The sequence below is a fragment of the Saccostrea cucullata genome, unplaced genomic scaffold (assembly GCF_032062105.1).
Source record: "Saccostrea cucullata isolate Sc308-1 unplaced genomic scaffold, CSIRO_AGI_Scuc_v1 ctg910, whole genome shotgun sequence".
NCBI lineage: Eukaryota > Metazoa > Mollusca > Bivalvia > Ostreida > Ostreidae > Saccostrea > Saccostrea cuccullata.
The window spans coordinates 16,995-39,389 of record NW_026940774.1 but is presented as its reverse complement, the minus strand read 5'-3'; the positions used below and the strand labels follow the sequence as shown (position 1 = coordinate 39,389).

The 22,395-nt window shown below is 33.0% G+C and overlaps 1 protein-coding gene and 3 non-coding genes across 7 annotated transcripts; all 4 read right to left on the bottom strand.

Annotated features, from left to right (window-relative positions):
- Positions 1-8,444: 8,444 nt before the first annotated feature.
- Positions 8,445-20,724, bottom strand: LOC134256281 (nucleosome assembly protein 1-like 1). Of its 4 annotated transcripts, none has more exons than XM_062738940.1 (17): positions 20,658-20,724; positions 17,548-17,585; positions 16,747-16,796; positions 16,186-16,306; positions 15,896-16,037; positions 15,252-15,356; positions 13,442-13,502; positions 13,023-13,099; positions 12,672-12,740; positions 12,287-12,426; positions 11,664-11,809; positions 11,433-11,458; positions 11,178-11,297; positions 11,040-11,063; positions 10,811-10,867; positions 10,463-10,482; positions 8,445-9,090 (listed from the first exon to the last, which is right to left on the bottom strand). In XM_062738940.1, exons 2-16 carry the CDS (start codon positions 17,568-17,570, stop codon positions 10,477-10,479), a joined length of 1,167 nt encoding a protein of 388 aa, XP_062594924.1. In that variant the 5' UTR covers positions 17,571-17,585; positions 20,658-20,724; the 3' UTR covers positions 8,445-9,090; positions 10,463-10,476. The 4 variants fall into 4 exon arrangements, with proteins under 4 accessions (XP_062594924.1, XP_062594923.1, XP_062594921.1 ...); XM_062738939.1 differs by having other exon boundaries at positions 10,470-10,482; XM_062738937.1 differs by lacking the exon at positions 10,463-10,482.
- On the bottom strand, positions 12,874-12,978 carry LOC134256288 (small nucleolar RNA SNORD16). The gene has a single exon (XR_009989698.1). It is a non-coding gene; the product is annotated as a small nucleolar RNA SNORD16 (small nucleolar RNA).
- Positions 13,223-13,325, bottom strand: LOC134256287 (small nucleolar RNA SNORD16). Its single transcript, XR_009989697.1, has one exon. It is a non-coding gene; the product is annotated as a small nucleolar RNA SNORD16 (small nucleolar RNA).
- Positions 15,634-15,736, bottom strand: LOC134256286 (small nucleolar RNA SNORD16). Its single transcript, XR_009989696.1, has one exon. It is a non-coding gene; the product is annotated as a small nucleolar RNA SNORD16 (small nucleolar RNA).
- Positions 20,725-22,395: the final 1,671 nt, after the last annotated feature.

Below are 22,395 nucleotides of genomic sequence, written 5' to 3'. Positions count from 1 at the left end.
AAGAGAAATGAGCCGGGGGAATCATTAAAATATGACCCACACGAGCTGAAAATTAACGACAAAAGTCATTTATAACGGACAACTTCGGCGACAGGTACGCGTTTAATGGTTTTGGTAAAGATGAATGTTCCAACCGTCCGTTTTTCGCCAAAAAAATCTGCATCGTGACTTGACAAATACCGAACAAAAATTGGGGACGGCTTGTGGTCTTATTTAGAAATCTGATTTTTGTATTCATTTATTGTATGGTTACAAGAATTGTACTTGATTGCATGAAGCAAAAAAAATTGCCATACGTGAAATTGAATGGAGATTTTTTCCGTAGTTTACTAAGTATTGTGAATGGAATGCAAAACCACAGCCTTCAATTAATTAATTTACTTGTGGGCCAAATATTTTAGCACTCCCTGTTAATAAATCGCACCAGAAAAATGAACGAAAATATACATTTCTTACTTGTTTTCTTTAATTGATTCATTCCGCATGTTTAACATTTAATGAGGATAAAGATTTCGGGTTTCATTTTTTCAGAATAGAAAAAGGGGCTCTAATATTTTTCGCCTTTTTTCATCGCGATGTCGTTGGGCTTAATCAATTAAATCTGGCTAAAAGATATTAATCTCTATGCATCAAAGGCAAATAAAAATTAACTTTCATATCTCAAAATCGGTTGTCAATCTAATTCAAATTACATATTTAGATAATCTGATAAACACGACTGGAAATAGAACCAGTTGTTTTGTTTGCATAAACTGTAAAAGATTTATGATCCATTCAATATAACTGAGGGCTTCCTTTACATTATGGACAAATATATATCATTGTAAAAATATAATCGACAAAATTGCTCATAACAACCATATAATGTCAACGTTTTACTGCAACCCTTATTTAATAAATATGTGTTATTTCTTTCTTGAAACTTGGATGAAATGTACTTCTTACCATTTATTAATAAAGAAAATTCAAAAGTCATTATTACTTTTTGCGTGCAAGTCGATAAACAATTTCCTTTTCAATTTTAACTAAAGTTGGGTTTTAGAACTTTGTGAATAAGCTGTGTTTGTTATAATCAGTTTTGAGATGTTTGACAAATTTTATCATTAAATTAGTGTAAATAGCCAGATGAATATATGATAATGACTGCACGGAATTTACGTAACCAATATATTGTACACTGCGGATTGGTACGATATTTTTGTACTCTTCAAGAACAGTTGTTGGTACGGGGGTGTATTTAAGTAGGTTGCAAAGTCCTTTTTTGTAAAATTTAATTTCAAATTATACATCAATATTTTTATTTTAATAAGTAACACATACAAGCAGTCACTTGTGTTACATGTATATAAATTATATAAAATTATAGAAGCTTTAGTCATTAAAACAAGTATTATTATACATCAATTTTATATACATGTATACTGACAACATATTTTTAATCAAAGGAATACGTTAAGAGGACTAAAGGTTTTAATATACATGTACTCGGTATAACTAAAGTGTTTGCTCGAAGCAGTCGTTACGATGAATTATAATAAATCATATAATCTAAAGTGTTTGCTCAAAAATTTACATTAAATGAAATATTTGTTCGTTCGTTTCCTTTGTTTTGTGCAAAAAGTTCTAAATACACGTATATGTATTAAGAAGTGTACAAAACCTTGAAATTTCTAATTTGGTTACGGCAATAGGAAGTTGTTCTTTTTTTCAAAACATATTTTTAAATAATAAATCATCATTGAACCTATGAATAATTAGAGCGACATTCTCATATTTTTTTCAGTATTTAACGACTAAATTGAAGGGATTTATGCTTATAGACATCAAAAATTTACATTCAAATGAGCAATTATTATATTTGTTTGCTCGTTTCCTTTGTTTTGTGCAATTTTTATGTTCTGTTTTGTTACTATTTTGGACTAGGTTCAAAATTGGGTTATTTGGAGGAATACATCACATCTAAATATAAATTATATACTAGTAAATATTCCTCTAGAACAATATATTTGAAGCAGATAAATCCAATTTTTTACACAAAAAATGAAAGTTTCTCTTAAATTTGAGGAATACCCCTGGTAAGTAGAACAACCACGGTCATCACGTAGTCAAAAGATTTTTTTTCTGTTTTTCTATCGACACTGTAATTTATATTTGGTAAACCTCATGTGATTGGTATCGGTAAATTATTGCCAAATTACCGTAATTTACAAATTACTACTATAGACCACGACCATGACCTACAATTGTTCCCACAATGATAAATGTAAAAAAAATAATAATTGAAAATAAAAAAGATGCCCACCAAGAATGAAATTTCTAGGTGTGTGGCGCAGTAACTGTATTCTCATTTTTTAAAAAGGTGTTTCCACAGCAGGATTTACTTACGGAACTTTTGATTGAAAAACAAAGGCTACGTGACAGCGAAGAGCTCGGATTTTTGAGGGATGTTCGTTTCTGTAGTTTCGGGTTGAAAAAGTGGGCGGAAGTATAACAGATATGTTATCCAAAACAATGACTTTTAAGTGCAGTACAGTACAATTTATCCCAACACGATCCACTCAGACAGTTGGCTAAGATAGTAGTCGATATACGAGCTAGGCATGACTAATTATAAATGGAAGGGATAATTTGCCAAAACAGGACTTGTATCTATTTCTTGTTTGAAGTTCCAACCTTTATTGTCGCGTTATGAATAGGTCAATGATATTTTAAATTATTACATATTTGATAAGTAAGTATTTATAAACAATACTCCTCTTCATAAGTTATTTTAATCAGTCCTGATGCACGCCGTGACGTTTTAAATTAAAGATTAGATTTTTGAAGAATTATTTTTGGAAGCCATGGGATTCAAAATATGCGTGTTTGGGTCTTTTTCATGGGTTAAATATTACGGTCTTTGTGTTTCTTCTTCTCTAAAAAAAAATGTAATTAATGATGAAAAAAATATTTACCATTATATATCACGTCAAGAAGCACGCTTACACGGGTATGCGATTAATCAAATGAAATCATGGTGGGACCTATTTAACATTTAAGTCGAATTCTTTTGCGGTTTCTTATTTAAAAGTTGAAGTTCGCTTATTGATATCATCTGTAAGATAGAATCCTGATATCATTGTATGACTTAGGTGGTCCCTTAAAGTATTATTTGCCTTCACGCAATAAAAAATTAACGTCAATCTAAGCGTTTAATAAACCATTTCAAAAATTTGAAAAGATTGAAAAGCGAAACTTATTTTAACTTATTATTTACTCTATAAAATTGTACTTTTAACTTGATTACGAAATGTTACGAAATTTAATTCGTTCTTTTGTTTTCATCGGCAATACTTTTCTCTTATAACGAACAGTATTCAAGATCAAAAGTCCATAAAACAATACCAAATGGGAGCAGAGCAAACACGGACCTCCAAAACATCAGAGGTGGGATCAGGTGGCATGGAGGAGTAAGCATCCCCTGCCTACCGGTCACACCCGCCGTGTGCTCCGTGTCATGATCGGGAAATACTAGTAACGGTAAAATCCGTCGTCAATTCAGTGTATAAGTAATGGACTTACATAAAGTATGAAAAACGTCAGTCAGCATTTGACTCTATGATAAATTGTATTTACTTACAAGGTCATTGTATCGACCATAAAACTTACGAAATGTTGACTTTAAGCGAGACTGCTGATATTCTTGTTTCATCAACTTGTTTGTCAATAATTTACCTCGTTTTAGAAATTGTTACGTAGAGCTTTCTCTTGCGTATCGGATGAACGAGATACTAGTATATAAACTCAGTATGCAAGTGATGAAGGTATATTGCTGCAAAAGTAAGGGAAGATGATGATTGTAAAGTTAAAGTCATCACGTTTATCATAGAGCTTGGTTGTTAGATTAATGTTCTATATGATTACTAGAAAAACAAACAAACAACAAATAATAATAATAAATCAAAAAATAAAACAAAACTTATCTCATACTTCATGCAAGTGCTGATTAATTTACACTAAATTAATGTCATATGCTAATTATAATTGTTATCTCGGTAAAGTGACCTGCGTTGCATGAGTAACCCTGTGTTCCTAATAAAATTTTTTTTACCACAATCGATGACAAATTTCTCAGCTATCTCCTGTCTAATTCCGGAACTTTTGGTACCCGTCGACCAAAACTATTATCATTTGTCATCCTCCAAATAAAGGTAATTGTCTGCATAATTCCTATATACAACAACAAAAAAAAAAAAGAATTTAAGAACCGATATGTAAAAATCCACAGTTCAATCATCTTATTCAATAATATTTTATTGTGTGTATGTCCATAGCTGGATTTACGCTTTGTTAAATTATCAACACGTTACATTTCTTACATAATGTTAATTTTTCTAAAAATAATTTTACATGAGAAAATCACAAAATCATATCAGTATACATTGGAAAATTCTATTTGAAAAGCAGCATATAAGATGTAACTCTTTTTTGTTCGTCATATAAACTGTCAAAGGACAAAAAACAAATAGGACGATCAAAGAAAGTTATGTCAACAGACGCTAAACGTGCGAAAATTTGCACGGTAAAGTGATCTTAGCAATGTAGGACAAAACACTTACAAGTGTACAAGGTCAAAGGGTCATGACCTTTGGTCACATTCCGATTCCTAGGAAGATGAAGGTGTCAAGCATTTCCGTGGCTTTGCCAAAGACTGTGCTAAAGACTTTTTGGGTCTTCTTTTTCTGTGATCTTTGCCCACATCAAAGTAAAAACAGATAATCCTCCATTTTGGTGACGAGTATTCCTACTGCTCGATGTCCGCTGCAAAACACAATTAACGTTGATTAATTTCGGAGAAACTCAGCTGGAAATATTTAGAAAATGTCAAAAAGTGAGAACAATAATTCAACTGAATAAAAACTTCTCCAGCGACCAAAACTGAACACGTTTTGCATTCTTAGTCTAATGATATAGAATTTGAAGTGGTAAATGTAACTTGCTATGGCGAGAGTCAGGTTCGAGTGTTAGGGGTCGGGCGCTAAGGTTTGAAAGAAACCAGAAGTCTCTGTCGAGACTGAAGCTCTACTGGTTTGTACTTATAGCAAAAGAAGAGAAAAGTACTTAGGCAGTTGGGAATTGAAACTTTTCAACAGCAATTAATAGAAAAATGATCCTTGATTAAGTCTCTTTATGTTTTAGTGTAGTCTACTTGCATGCCACATTACATTATAATCAGACTAAAACTGTATTTGGAGTAGCATTTTGAGAGTATTAAACAGAAATTTCTATTTTTAGTAACCGTGGCAACAACACCGTTCACTGAAGTGAAAAACTATACACAGAATTATGTACCTTAGTGTAGTCTACTTGTGTGCCAAGTTATATTGAAATCAGACCAAAACTGTAGGAGGTGTAGCATTTTGAAATAATTTCACAGAAATTTCTATTTCTAGTAACCACAGCAACACCGTTCATCGAAATCAAAAACCGATATACAGAATTATATCTTAGTGTAGTCTACTTGTGTGCCAAGTTACATTGAAATCAGACCAAAACTGTAGGAGGAGTAGCATTTTGAAAGAATTTCACAGAAATTTCTATTTTTAGAACCACGTCAACACAGTTCATCGAAATCAAAAAATGATAAATAGATTTATGTACCTTAGTGTGTTCTACTTGTGTGTCAAGTTATATTGAAATCAGACCAAAACTGTAGGAGGAGTAGCATTTTGAAAGAATTTCACAGAAATTTCTATTTTTAGTAACCACGGCAACACCGTTCATCGAAATCAAAAACCGATACACAGAATTATGTATCTTAGTGTAGTCTACTTGTGTGCCAAGTTATATTGAAATCAGACCAAAACTGCAGGAGGAGTAGCATTTTGAAAGAATTTCACAGAAATTTCTATTTTTAGTAACCACAGCAACACCGTTCATCGAAATTAAAAACCGATACAGAGAAACATGTAGGTTAGTGTAGTTTACTTGTTGCCAAGTTACATTGAAATCAGACCAAATCCGTAGCATGAGTAGCATTTTAAAAGTATTTCACAGAAATTTCTCTTTATAGTAACCACGACAACACCGTTCATCGAAATCAAAAACCGATACACAGATTTATGTATCTTAGTGTAGTCTACTTGTGTGCCAAGTTATATTGAAATCAGACCAAAACTGTAGGAGGAGTAGTATTTTGAATGAATTTCACAGAAATTTCTATTTTTAGTAACCACGACAACACCGTTCATCGAAATCAAAAACCGATACACAGAATTATGTATCTTAGTGTAGTCTACTTGTGTGCCAAGTTATATTGAAATCAGACCAAAACTGTAGGAGAAGTAGCATTTTGAAAGAATTTCACAGAAATTTCTATTTTTAGTAACCACGGCAACACCGTTCATCGAAATCAAAAACCGATATACAGATTTATGTATCTTAGTGTAGTCTACTTGTGTGCCAAGTTATACTGAAATCAGACCAAAACTGTAGGAGGAGTAGCATTTTGAAAAATTGTTTACAGACGGACAGACAGACAGACGGACGGACGACGGACGCATTACTATCGCATAAGCTCTTCTGGTCTCTGACCAGTAGAGCTAAAAAAACGAATAAGGAAATAAAACTGCCCCAACACCAGCGGAAATATTCCCGATACCAGCGGACCAGTGGCAGAGGCGCTTGGGAATTTTCAAAGAATCTCACGTTTTGGTGTTTTTCATGACAGGTTTCTGATTAAGACCCCAAAGTAGAAATTTCACGAAGTCTACATCTCAAGTATGAAACATCTACTCAATTAATATAATTTTAAAAAGAGATACTTAAATTTATCATTATATAACTTCTGCAGATAGACAAACGGTCTCTGTCTTCAACAAGAAGCCAATATACCCGGAAAAACATGAGAATCTAAATAGAATTCTTTTTCTCTCTCATATTAATGCCAAAATGATGTTTAAATTCTTCTTTATGAAGTAGAGAATGTGACACAAACTTATAAATATATATGTGGAAATATATGTGTGCATTGTGGAAGAGTGAAAATACATTACTTAGACTAGAGTATATGAATTTTATCTGATGCCTGGGGCATGCTTAAGGCATTAGTATATCCAACTACCTTGAGATTCCAATTTGAAACAAAAAATATATATGAGCAATCTCTCATTCAGGAAATAACTTAATGAAACATTTAGTAGCTGACAAGATATGAGGAAAAGGAACAATTGCACCTTACAGACATAACAAATTGCACAACTTCCTCGGTATTTCTTATCGCGATCACTCATCATCTTATTCCGATGGTCAAGGAGGGGGTCACACCGGTTTTTCATGTTTCCCCTTTATAATCGAAAACACGAGAATTTATTAAACGGGTCCTAGTCAACGGGTGATCCTCGCATGCACGCAGCCATCTTCAAAAGACATGCTTAAGATAAAACAATTAAATTCGTATTGTTCAACTTTCAAGTATAACAAAATCCCCCCAGATCCGCCATTCCTGTCTGGGGTTGTCGTTTCGCGGCGAAGGGAGTGCGGTATTGGCATGGCGTCGTCAATTTTTGTCTATTAAACATAAGATATCGGGGTTCACTTAGGAACATCGTTTTGTTTCAGTTCAAGAGAACGGTATCGTCTGTGAGGAGCTTTGAAATTGGAAAGAAAGCTTCGTCCATTGAAAAAATACAGTCATCGATAAAATATTTGTTGGGTTAATAAGTCATGTTGGACTCCGTTTAATTCATACCAACTCTTAGTAAGCTGACAAATTAGTATGCATTCAGTAAATTTCAAAGACCGAAATAAATGAACACCCACGCAATGTTTAATTAATAAAGACTTACAAGAAATCTGAAAATCATTTTTCAAAATCTTACAACATAATGAGGTGCATGACATCATCCCTCTCGGATTATAAGGTTCCGCCCAAAAATGAAGGGTAATATACTTTTCATACTACATGCATATGTTATAAATTAAATGACCAGGCCTAAATACTGATCAATACATTCACAATTTTATTCATTTATTATATCACTTATTATGAATCATTCATAGAGTGTCTTTTTTCCATCCAAAATTGTTCCCGGAGGTTTTTTTTCACTTCATTTGCATTATTGCAATGTTAGAATTTTCCGCACAGTGCTCAATATGAACCACTATCGTGCAGTCATAACATGGCACAATACCCTTACTGAAAAATGCAGTTTTTCATTAGACGTTCCATTCCAATTTTATTCCTAATTCGACATTACCATCAAGTATGTGACCCAAAATTATAATGCATCTGTAACTTTGATATTAATTCGTGGCATTATGAGATCTACAAGTTTTTCACCTTGAGAAGAATTTGTATATTTAGCTCCATTCAAATAACAAACGCACTTCAAAGTGAAATTATTTCAATTACTAGCATAAAATCCATATAAAACCCACTACGCAATATTCAAATTAACAACACATTATATTTACAAACAGTAGATTTTCTTTATTTTCTTAAGACAATAACATTAACATGCATCTTTGTGAAATAAGTTGACTAATTATGGAATCTGACGTTGATCATCACAGATTTATATTATCATACATTATATTCATACATGTATACATCCGGGGGATTTTAGAACTCATCATGAACAAAGCAGAAAAATATATATCAACATGTTTCACTCATTTGATGAAAAAAGCACAAACGTAAGGGGGAAAGAATGTTGTGCGTCTTTGTGCTATAAAATTTCTTCCTGACAAACATGGAAGGTAAGCGCTACTAGCATTTGACATCTTGAGCATGTAAGAGTTAAGGTTCCTGATGGACCTAAATTTCACCTGAATTACAGCAATATATCTACAGCATTTTTAATTTAAAACAAAAACAAAACTTAGCATTAACTGGAAATACATAACAGGTTTATCTTTTTTAATTTCCCTGACTGAAATATAATTTATCCAATTGCACTAGATCTAAATGGGGTAGAGATTCTCGCACAGTAACTCTCTGCCTTGCTTCCACAAATAACCCAAGAAGCCTTCAGAAAATGGTAAAAATAAATTGTCACTAGTAAGAATTTATCATTGTTGCTTGCATTCAGCTGGTTTGTTGGGATCACTCTGGAAAAAAAAAGAAAAAAATAGAATTTATATCTATTATTATTATCTATTAAATACCTTAGCACCACAAAACATCACAATAATTGAACATTAGGAGAAAAGTATTCCTCAACTCAATAACAACCAACACCTTAACATTGAGGGAATTGCATTTACTGAAGTTACTGTAAAGCTCACATCAATGCACATCCTTTCTTTCTTGGCATTTTCATGCATCTCTCTTTTTTAAAATCTATTTATTGTTACTTATCTTTACACTTATTTATCATATTCATGTTTATGAAAAATTTCTCTGTTTCCTCTACAAACATGCTACACAATTAAAATATTCATGAAAGAAGTTGCTACAAACAAAACCAGAAATCATCCAAACCAAAGTAACTGAAGCAGTGGTACATAAAATTCTACACATCATTGAAGTCCATTATCATTTTGATACTTTTTTTCAATTCATACACCTTGACTCCACATGCAATTCATTCTTCAGACCATGCAAAATACAGACTTATCAACATGGGACACAACTTGTCTGGATATACACTACCATCTCCACTAAAATAATTTCCATCACTTTATACAAAACCAAATCCACTGTATTTGCATGTCAAAAATTATGAATACATGACCAAGAGATCTCATTCAACAGCAATCCCACCCCTAATTTCCACGTTATTCATGATGGCCATATTACCAGACAAGTTGGTCTCTATCACACAAACCCTGCTAGGGATCATTAGATACAATGTAGGCATATCATGTTCTTAAAACAGGAAAGCAATCTGTCATAAATACATGACCAACTTTCAGAACTCTCTTAGAAGTATCTTTTATACTCTTTCATCCCAATATAATGTTTCTGGTTGTTGTTTTTTTCCTACCTAAAAAATTGTAAAATTCTGCCCATTATCTTTCATATTTCATCAACCCTCTGTTCACCCTGATTAAAACTTTGCTCCAAAACTAATGATTTTCCAAAAGATATCCAATATGTAATGAAAAATTCAGAATCATTTGCGGGACAAAATTGGCAGAAGTAGCCCATTACCTTAACGATGTAGTCATTTAAGCAAGTGAGAGTTACCTCTCTTAACAAAGGGTCATTAGACCTTAAAACACGCTCTGAGGGCATTTCGTTTCCAAGAGAGTGATACTAATTGCCAAATGTCAAATTCTTATCTAACCCGTCAAATTCTAATCTACTCCATCCTGATATATAATCACAATTCTTTTATCAAATCAGAATTCTAAGTCATGGACTTCATATTACAACTGAATTATTATTGTCCACCTTTCCCTTTTACCGAGTAATTCATGTATTCCAGAATATGTTTTGCCTAGTTTCAAGAACAATATATGCCCTTTATGCACTAACCCATTACCCTTCATTCAAGCCTGCATTAAAAGAGAAAAAGTATTTGCTAGATAATTCATTGTACAATCTACTGGTTTCATAACTAAATGCAATGCAGGTTTTTAGAAATCTCTTGATCTTGTATATCTAGAAAACAATGTTAAATTCCTTTACCAATAACTCATTCTAACGTTTATATCTCCTCTTTCCTTTTGTCAAGTATTTTACCAACTCCTTACATAAACTACTAATAAAATTCATTTCTTAACAGGGAGCACAATGAATGCAATCCCCATGCTGCTGTCAATAACTACTGGTCATGCTTGGCTAGGTTATTGGGGGGGCCATAGAAATGACCTTTGAACTTACCGCGGGGTTATAGTCGGGGTCGGCGTCCTCATCATAATCGCCCTCCTCTCCCTCACCCTACAACATCAACACAAGTCAAACAATCAGTGCCAACTCAAAGGTCAAAAGGTCATAACCAAACAGAAAGTAAATCAATAGGACCAGTCATTCAAAAGTGAAAGTAAAACTAAAATCTAATACAAAAGAAGAATAAAATGGATGCAGGTAATTTTCTACTGTATTATCTTACCTCTTCTTCGCCCTCTTCATCAAACTGAAAAAAAAAATTCAAATTTATTTAAAAGTTGGAAGTTTTGTATTAAAAAAAAAATACATCATGGATTTAACTTCTTTTTACAAACATCATCATTAATTTTTTTTTACTTACATCATCTTCTGTTTCCAGTGCCTCTCCTGTGAAATATAACACTGCTCGGGGAACGATCCTTTCCCTTATAAAATGTCCAATTTCAAAATCTGCTGCTAACAGTGCTTCAAGATCTTCATCCTGTGAAGACATCAGAAAATTTTACAAATTTTCTTGTTGACATACAGTTATGAAAATTTGATGGTCGACAGTATTTTCATGTAATTTCCAGTTGTGTCTCTGCCAATGTTACAACTGCAGCTAATTTTAACTTACCATGTCTCCTTCTTCTTCTTCTGGCACTAAAAACATAAAAATACATCATCTCAATTAGGATCACCAAACATGTGCCTTGTACAATGAAAATTGTTGCCAATCAAAAACAGGGCTTCTTGTAAAACAGGGCATTCTTTATGCAAGCTTCATATTGACATATACTCTTTTGGTAAGGAAATAACTGGATTCAAAATCCCTGGATAAAATTCATTAATCTTCTTAATAGCTTACCTTGTGGAGGGTTGAAGAAATTGAAGAAGGAATCGTTTTGTACTGTCTTTGTCACTGTCCGAGTTGTTCCCCTACCCTTGTGTTTCTGTTTCTTTTTTATTGTTTTTACTGTCACATTTTTACCTTTCTTCCAATCTATTTCACAACTGAAAAAGAACAACAAATTTCATAGCAATTTTCTGATGAATTCTACTGCCTTTCAACATCAATGTCTTCAACAATTATTGAACACAATGATTTCACTTACAGAAAGTTTGAAATAAGTTTGCAAACTTTGAAATGTCATGTATTAAGTAATAAGGCATAAACCTCATTTCACAACTGATTCCAAAAATATTTCGGCCTTACCCTACCCTTTGCACTTGACAATTTCTAGGCCTTACCCTTTGCACTTGACAATTTCTGGGCCTTACCCTTTGCACTTGACAATTTCTGGGCCTTACCCTTTGCACTTGACAATTTCTGGGCCTTACCCTTTGCACTTGACAATTTCTGGGCCTTACCCTTTGCACTTGACGATTTCTGGGTCTTACCCTTTGCACTTGACAATTTCTGGGCCTTACCCTTTGCACTTGACAATTTCTGGGCCTTACCCTTTGCACTTGATGATTTCTGGACCTTACCCTTTGCACTTGACGATTTCTGGGCCTTCAAAAGAGAATGGATCTTCCTCATCTGGCTCTGATCTCATTGAGTAGTGCTTTGTTAAAACAGTGTTTGAGAAATAGTCATTGGGTTCAAAGTGAAATTCTAGTGTAAATCCCTGAAAAATAGAGAGAAAAAAAAATCATTTTCAACAAGGTCAACAAATATTCATTTTTCCTTTACCCTTGACCTAAATTTTCTAAATCCTGAATTACATCAAATGAAAGATTTCTGATTAAAAGATGGAGGATAAATGCATGTTAAGGCATGTACACATTTTAGCATTCCAGGAAATTTATCTTGATAACAAAGCGAAGTGACCTGGAAAAAAAATTTCTTATGTAGTAGGAGTAGTGATCTTACCATAGAGTCTGTGTCAGAAAATTTGACCTGAACATCCTGTAGATGTTGTAAAATAGGTTCATCATGCTCCTGTAATGGACAAAACATAGTAGATTGACCATGCAGCATCATGTAAAAAAAATTCTCAGAAAGCACAGACTTATTTTGACAGAAATCATTTCTTTCAGATATACAAAATAACGGCCTTTGGTTGCATGTGTGAAGCAGTCAGATGATTACTTTGTCTACAGTTCGGTAGTCTGACATGGTGACAGCAGGCAACTGTCGTCATGACTACCAGTCAGACGCAAATTACAACATCATAGCTTCATTTCCCGTCATTACTATTTAGGGATCAATTTATTCACTTACCTGAACCATTTCTGACAACATATCTACATTTTTGAACACTGTCAACCAAAAGTGTGGAATTCCTTTTACATTCTCTCCTGCAAAAGTATAAGTAAATCGATCATGACAAATTGGTGAACAATTCAGATCCGTTTACATTTATTGAGGCAATGGGGTGTCATTCTTTTTATTCTGCATCATTCATTTTTGTACTTAGTTGAAGCAGTCAGAAAGAAGTTGTCTACAGTTCAGTAGTCTGACATGGTGACAGCAGGCAACTGTCGTCATGACTACCAATCAGACGCAAATTACAACATCATAGCTTCACTGTCAACCAACCAAAAAATATTAAATATTAAGGTTCCTTCCCATTCCATGAAAATTTATTTCAAAGTTTTTCTTTTTCCTTCTTCATCATCAAAGTGACACATGTATATTACCTTCCTTCTTTTCTTCCTCTTTTTCTTTTTCTTCTACGTTTGCTTTATTTTTCATATCTTCCTACAATTTTAACAACAAATGAAATAATTATTTGAAAGTCATCTTTTCTCCCTTAACATCAAATTCAACAGTGTAACAATTAATTATCTTTAATATATTTATAGATAAATGTATTTTGGCTATTAATACTTAAGAACTGAAGAGAACTGGGACCCATTTTACAAGACATACAATAAGATCAAAATCGTCACTGCACATTTCTTTACATGCCTCTAGGACATAAAGATACAGATAGAACGTTTGATTTTCAAGTTTTAAAGCAAAAAAGATGTGAAATTAAATACAATCTCATTTAAACTAGAAAACTGACCAGTCAGCAAGGGCCCCGCCATGGGGCAGAATTAAAAGGGTGCAGCTTAGAGAATGATTAATAAATGTACAAAGAAAAAGCAACAGCAACTGTAATCTTAAAATTTCAAGATAATTCCTGAATATTCAAAAACCTGAAAATAATATCCTTGTATTTACATTAGGCAGTAAAGAACACCTTAACATTGAATGTATATTTAAACAATTATGAATCTTGTGTTATATAAAATGCCAGCCTTCAATGAATGCAAATATCATGAAGGCTATGACCTTAACTTCATTAATTCAAACAGAAACAGCAGTTGCAGACAAAGGTTTTCATTAATCTTAAAGTGACAGATAAAGAAAAGCCTACTACATTTTCTGCAGCAGGCTAGATAATTAAGCCCAAGGGATTAATTGTACCTCTCTCATCATTTTCTTCTAAATTTACAATAGAACTTTTTCAGTATTTAATGATAGAATGGGGTTTTTATACAACTACATTATAAAAATTAAAAATATTCTTGAATTAATATATTTTTTTTAAAAAGTGGAAAAAAAAGTACCCTGGTAAATCAAAAAATCTTCTTTAATCTATTTCTTTTTTTTTTTTTTTTTTTAGAATTCAATGAAATCATCACTATCAAACAAAAATAAATAATAAAAATTTATATCTAAATCCACATTTCAGAATGTTCATAGCATTCCAAATTGATTTAACTTCAAAACAAACTTCATTTGCAGACAGAGGTGGTAATTAATCTCAATGTGACAGATAAAGATAATGCTCTGGATTTTCTTCAGGAGAAAAGCTAATTAATCTCATGGGACTCCTAGCAGCATTCAGTTTACTGAATGGGAACATCTTCAGCAGTTATCTCTCTTTGCCAATGCATTCTTATAAAAAGTTAAGGAATCTACCCCACCACCCCAGTTCCAAACCAAGGGACATAGAGAACCAAACTTAGCATCAAAATATGTATTTTTGCCTACTGAACTACCATACCAAATTTGATCTTAATTGGGCAACCATTAAAAAAGTTGCCCATTCATTCTTATGCATAGTTAAGGAATCTACCCCACCACCCCAGCTTCAAACTAGAAGACTTAGAGAATTAAACTTAGCATCAAAATATGTATTTCTGCCTATTGAACTACCATACCAAATTTAAACTTGATTGGGCAACCATAAAAAAAGTTATTACAAAAAAACAGAAAATTTGCGGATGGAAGAGTGACAGACGGACAGACAGACAGACAGACAGACGGACGGACGGACAGAGTGATTACTATAGGGCACCCGCAAATCCTTGCGGGGCCCTAATTATATGTTTGAGAAGTGGAAAAAGATTCACAACATCTAATTCTAAATAGATAGAACTAAATATTGACATGGATCCCAATTTTGATCCTATTATATATTTTGTACAACAGACCCTGGTTGTGTAATGTGTTTACCGCTGGATTCTTTACCGATAATTGTTCATCATCCTTTTCATCATCACTCGGCCAATCACATTCTTCATCTGTTGGTTCTACACTACCCGTAATCACAGTTTTTCTCTGTTAATGAAATCAATGCATTATTTTTTTGAAGGAGGGGTGCCAAGTTGTGGTTCAAAGGTTATTCAAATAAAAAAAATCTTACTGCCCATCACTTTCTGCCTACATTTAGAAAGAAAAAAAATTGCAATACTATCATGCCAAAAATAATTCTCCTCTTTCAACCATAAGTAATTTACATTTTTTCAGCAGCTAAGTTTATATTCTACTACAGGTCAGACTCATTCATCGTGATATATTTTTGTATTTTTGTAACCTTCTACATGTATGTAGTTGAAGCAGTCAGAAAGAAGTTGTCTACAGTTCAGTAGTCTGACATGGTGACAGCAGGCAACTGTCGTCATGACTACCAGTCAGACGCAAATTACAACATCATAGCTTCATTTTGATTTCCAAATATAAAAAACATGGTTCTCACTAGTTTCAAAACAGTAGAAAACTTCTATGAAAAAATACAATGAAGGTCGTAATGTTTAAACAAACTGCAGGAAAACTTGTTTTTATACTTGCATGTACTAAACTTCTGATATTTTACTAACCTTTTCAAACAGTGGTGTATATTTGCCTGCGTATTTACATTCTAACTCATGAACTTCTTTGTAAAAGTCAGCTTCAATCTTTGCTGCCTCATACTGCCATTTTTTCAAGGCCTTGATTCGACGCTTAACTGACTTTGGCAAGCTGTAATTCAAAGTATCAATATAACCACAACTTCCTCATAGCTATATATCTATCACCCAAAGGCAATATCTAAAAGTTTTATTTTATTATTCCAAGCTATTTCTCACAGATTAAGAAATACCAGCATTACTTTAACATTTTTGGTTACCTCTGTATATAGCCAGAGCTTGCCCCCACCATTCTCCCCAGGCGGTGCTGTAGATCGGCCAAAACCTGGGGGTTCTGCATCAGCTGACTGGCCAGTTCTGCTGGGGCATTTCCATGCTCCTCTATTAATAAACATGGATATTTCAATTACATGTATCATGACAGATCTCCATGCTATTTGAACTCTAGGCAAAAGTAATCAAGCTATTATAATATTTTTTTATTTCTAACTCCAGAATAATATTTGACACAAATCAACCTGCATCAAATTTGAAAACTTAGGTTATTGTATACCACTTTATATACCCAAGTCATTGGATTTTAATACTGTAATTTCCTAAAATAGCTATAACAAAAGTGATTTCTTCCATATGACAACTTATATCAACTTAGACAACATACGATTTTCTAAGAAACAACAACCTTACTATGCTGTAGGTTTATAAAACTCAGTGCATGTACAACCAAAGAAAATTTTTATTGATCTATCATTCAGTAAATGAAGACAATCTTGACCCTTGAGTTGTGGGAGTTTCTTCCCTTGATCTGCTAGTCAACCTACCTTCTTCTTCCTCGACTTCTTCAACTTCCTCGGGATTTTCTGTTGCTTTTCTACAACGAGATAAACAGCTGGTTACAGGTGTAAATAACACTCCATACACCTAGCATGTTAATACATTCTGATCAATAGAAATGTATTGATTTAATACATAGGATACACCACTAACTGTGCCAACACCTCACACCTCCTCTAAGTCTACTCATGTTCAAACATTCAAGTAATACTAGTATGGCTCATAAACATGTGTACAATTCAACATATAGCAATCCCAGACAAAAAGTTGTTTTCCCCGTACATTGTTATGGTGACTTTGAGAATCTACAAACTTAAAACACATTATCTTGTTTGGGAAAAGGGCCCATTAAGTTCATCTTTAGAGTTTTCATATTCATGACATTCACATGACTAACATTTTTCTTGAAATTCTCTGTCTATACATCATCACTTGCCACCTTCTCAGGTCTCAACTTAGGAGTATGCTTAAAGCTCCATACATGACCATGCTAACAGTTTCTGCAGCAAAGAAAAAAAACTTTCGAAAAACTGATCCTTTTCAAAATTAGCCCCAACAATCAGCATCAGTTGAAAGACAAAGTTCCAAAGATAATGTTTCCAGTGAATTTATTTTTAATATTGACCTAATAAAGATAATAAAGTCAAATTTCAACTTTAAAATTCCTACCTCAAATACAGGACACAGATTTCCCTTAAAATGAATTGCTTAAAGATGGATAACATAACACCACATGTCTTGTACGTTCAGATAAAAAAAATTACAAGATGTACTTGAAATAGACTTACTGAGGTTCTGAAGGATCTGCCATGGCTGTGTCTTGTTCCTGCAAGAAGAAAAATAATCAACAGATGAATTATTCCATTAAAGGAAGCGATGTCTGCTGCTTTCTGATCTATAAATATCTTTCACATTAACCTTGTCAAAATGATCAATGGGTAACACTGTCTACATCCCATTTGCCAGATTGATATATTTAATTCTCATGCCCAAATGTCTGAGGTTATATGGCCAAATCATTCATAAAGGAATGAACAGTGACTGCTCTTTTCTTCTGAAAATCAGTGACTGCAAATTGAACCTTCAAATAAATGACAAACACCATGGAGGATATTCCTTCAACTAATCCTGTATTTTCTAATGTTTTCACTGTCTGTACTCAGTATCTTGATTAGCACAGTCTATTTTTCAAGATTTTTCTGGAATATGAACTTCAGATTATCAACCAACACTGATAGATCTATGCTATAACAAAGTTGACAAGTTAACCATTTCTCCTACAGGAAGAGGGTACACAGTAGATATGACTAAACATTTAATAAACAGTCTTCAAAACTTACTTCCGAAGACCGAGGCCAGTAAAAAATGCTAATAAAAATCATACACAGTCAAAATTGATTAATTTCATTAATATATAAGAATGATCATCCTATTAAACATGTTATTACAATGCAGTAACTATTAACTAGTACGTAAAATGTGCCAACGCACAAAGGACAACAATATCCAAAGAGAGTAAACATGTATAAATTTACAGTTATGAAAACGTTAACATTGGTGGGCCAGTATATTTTGAAAATTCACTGGTCCGACTGGCCAGATAGTTTGAAAAGTTTTCGTAAAGACTTTAAAAATACTAGACAATGAATTAATTAATGAATGACTCCTTCAATGCAGTTAGACAACCAACCAGCAACAATATCCAAAGAGAGTACTAAGCTTAACATTTGTGGGTATATGAAATACTGTAAATGTGTTGAATTTAGCAGAGTATTCCATTTACTAGCCATTTTTTGGCAGAAAGCAAAATCTGCTAAATCAAGTACACCCCTAAAATGTAATGTCTTGTATATATATCATGTGTTATTTAGCACATTTAGATAGTGCTTAATAAAATTACACTTACTCGTTGAAAAATTCTCTTTTTCTAAATATCATACACACCAAATAAGTCTATGAATGCAGGTGGGTTTTTTTTAAAGTTATTTGGTAATAGCATTTAACAGACTGGTTATTTTTGTTGTTTCCCAATCATGACTTTGACAAGGAGCAAACAGCTGGTGTGACTGGTCTGCATTGGATGCTCATTCCTCCATGGCATCTGATCCCACTCCTGATGTTTTAGAGGTCCATGGTTGCTTTTCTTCCTAATTTGTACCGCTTTATGGACTTTTGAGCTTAAATAGTGTTCATTATTGCCATATATTTCACTAAAACTACCGGTAGTTATAGACTCTAATACTTGATGACTTAGATATATATTTGATTCTCCACATTCATGACACAGTCCAAGTGATCTCATGTCACCAGAATTTATTTCTCAACATTTCCCAGATTATTCAGTCAGAAAAGCTCACACTAACTCTTCTATACCATTTTACACATTTCTCTACATAAATGTGCATACATCTAAATGTAAAGGGTTAAAAAATCAGATTTTTTGTGGTTTTATAAGGAAAGATTAAACTTCATGTTAAATGAACTATGTTTTAACAAGAGATGTTTGTAAAACACTTAATCCCCGTCCCCCAAATTGGAATTTTTCCAAGTCCAAGGGGCATAATTGGAATTTTTCCAAGTCCAAGGGGCATAACTCTGATTTCATATCTTCATCTGATAAATCTGTATACCAAATTTCATTTCAGTATGTGCAACGGTTGTGAAGAAAATGAACAGTAACTAAGTGGACTGACAGAATCGAGAGCCCTGAAACTGACGTCAACAGTATAAAAGAAATATTTCCTTTACTACGATTGGATATTGAAAGGTCGCGATAAAGTTCATCATCCGACTATGCTTTACTCGCATTGGTCAATATTTTAATGAGCTATGAAGAATTCTCTCCTCGTTCAACCACAGCCAGATGGGAGAGGAGCGTAAATTTTGGCCGTGGTTTGTGACGATGTGCGATATCGGACGTATTCTAACTGTGGTGAGGGCTTGTACCAAGACACTGTGAGTTGGATTATTCTATTAAAATGTATTATAATTAAATAGGGCTGGGCAATAATATCGATATTTCAATATATTGCAATACAATGACAAAAAATATCGTATCGCAATACGATTTTGTAATATCGATATATTGGCATATCCTTAATTACAATTTTGTCATTAAAATGATTAGATATAAAAATGGACTTATGAAAGTTTGTTATTAAGCCAAACAGTAAGACAGAAGTTGTTTTGTGGGAACATTTTAAAAGAGCATAATTTAAACGAAATCAAGATTTTTTTTTCCCGTGTTGGCATTCTGCATGTAAATTAAAGTAAATATAGTAAGAAAATGCCATTTTTATTACATTGAAAATATTGCAATACATATCGCAATACAGTTAAAAATATCACAATATATCGCAATACGAAATCTCGGGCCAATACCCAGCCCTATAATTAAAGCTAAATATGTAATTCAGCAGCAAATGACACTACAAAAACATATATTGCACTCTGTACTACATAGTCTCTAAAAAAAAATGATCATTTCTTATAAATTATAATCCATAAGTATTAAGTTATGACACAACAGAGCTTTCACTGAGACAGGCCTGCAGTAAAATTTAATCATCTTTACATACATTTCAATAATTAATGAAGGGTTATTTTATTCAGCTTGAGATTTGTTGAATTAGCAAATTCTTTAATTGAGAACAATGCGTTCAATTCACTTTGTACAGTAGTACTGTACAGTAAATCGGACCATTACCACTGCACGTGTTATCATCAATCTGCATCACTGCATTGTTTCACCTTTTATTATAGGCCTGTCATGAAAGTATTGAATTAATCTAACTGAATATGATGACCAAGTAAAAGTCTTAAAATTCAGTCTAGGATACACTTTATTAAAAATTACGTAAAATTATCTCAATACTTGTAAAGTCTTCTAATTACTCACCCTGTAACAATTTGTTACAAACACGAGGGAAATAATGGTGGAGAAAAGGACAGATATATAACATCAATTTTGATTGGTTAAAAAAAATATCAGTATAATAATAAAGCGAAATTTTAACCAATCAAAACAATCGTATCATCAAATAAAGGTAGTCATTGGCGGGTAATTTCGCCTGCGCGAGCATGTAAGGCCAATGAATACAAATTTTTAGTTTCCATATACAGCGACTTCATCAGGATCCCCATCCAGGACCTTGCCCCACACCATGAATGTTTGTTTTAAGTAATTCGAATTGTTGGAAAAGATTATATAAAAAAAAATTCATTGAAAGATAATTTATGGGAAAAGGAAAAGGCAGAGGGTCTTTTCTCGGGGGAAGGGGGGGGGGGGGGTAAGAAAAAATATTCATACTGGCGTAACACTCCTTATCGAAGTATTTGCTGATTATTTGATTCATAAATCTTCATGATTTCTGTCTATCTGATTGTCATTTTGTTCGCAAAAACTTTAACCTTTCCCGTACTTAGATCTAGTGGAGCTATGACTTCATATTTCATATGTGCATTCCTTGTGACAAGACCTTTCTTTGAGTACCACCAAAATTTGAACTTTTGACCTTGGAGTTTGACACACTTTTACAAAAAAAAAAATCCAAACTTTTACTTTGGTCATAACTTTTGAACGGTAGAATATATACTAGGACTTCAGTACTTCACATATGAATTCTTTGTGACGAGATCTTCCTTTGGATATCAACAACTTTCACCCTTTGACCTTGACTTTGGAATTCGACCTACTTTTAAAAAACAAACATTGACCATAACTTTTCCAGGGTTATGCGGACTTCAAAATCATTAAATAAAAAGATTCATAAAAAAAAACTGTAACTTTTGAACTGTTATCGGTAATATTTCACATATGCAATCCTTGTAACACTTTGAAAACCATTTGACCCATTGAACTTTTCCCTTTTCAAAAACTTTATATATGCATAAACAGGTAGTGCTATATTTCACAAATGTATATCTGTCATCCATATTTAATTTGCATTTAGGAAAAGTTTAACCTTCGCAATGTTGCCATACGGGGGCATCAGTGTTTCACAAACACATTTTAATTGTTCTCAATATCTATAACAATAATATAGACCTATGCTATAATAACAATACATGGTTCTTTAGTTTGTACAGCAATAATTAGATATATCTACATTCTGAACATTTTAAGACAGAAATTAAGAAAATAGATTTGTGATACGAATCTGAATGATTTATTAAATTAAATCGCATTCGTCTGTCCGTCTTTCAGAAAAACTTTATAACATTGGTCATATCTTTTGAATGAGAAGGGACAAGGCTTTCATATTACATACAAAACAACACATTTCAAAATACACTATAATTCATTACCTCGTTACCTTGACCTTGAAGTTTGACCTACTTTTCCAAAATTTTAATTTTCCCATATAACTTATTTTTGAGAAGAGATGGGGCTTTTATATTTGACATACATGTATGCATTACCTGTGGCAAGACATTTCCGAACAATAGTGAGCATGCTATGGTTTCTGTATAATAGGGCGTTCATATTTGATACAATATGTCATAAAAAATTACATCTCACCCACAAAGGCGGGGGAACACAATGCTTTGAATTTGCTTTTTTGTAAAACAAAAAAAAAAAAAATGTATTTTTGAAAACAGAAAAAAAATGTGTTGCAAAAATCTACTTTAATACC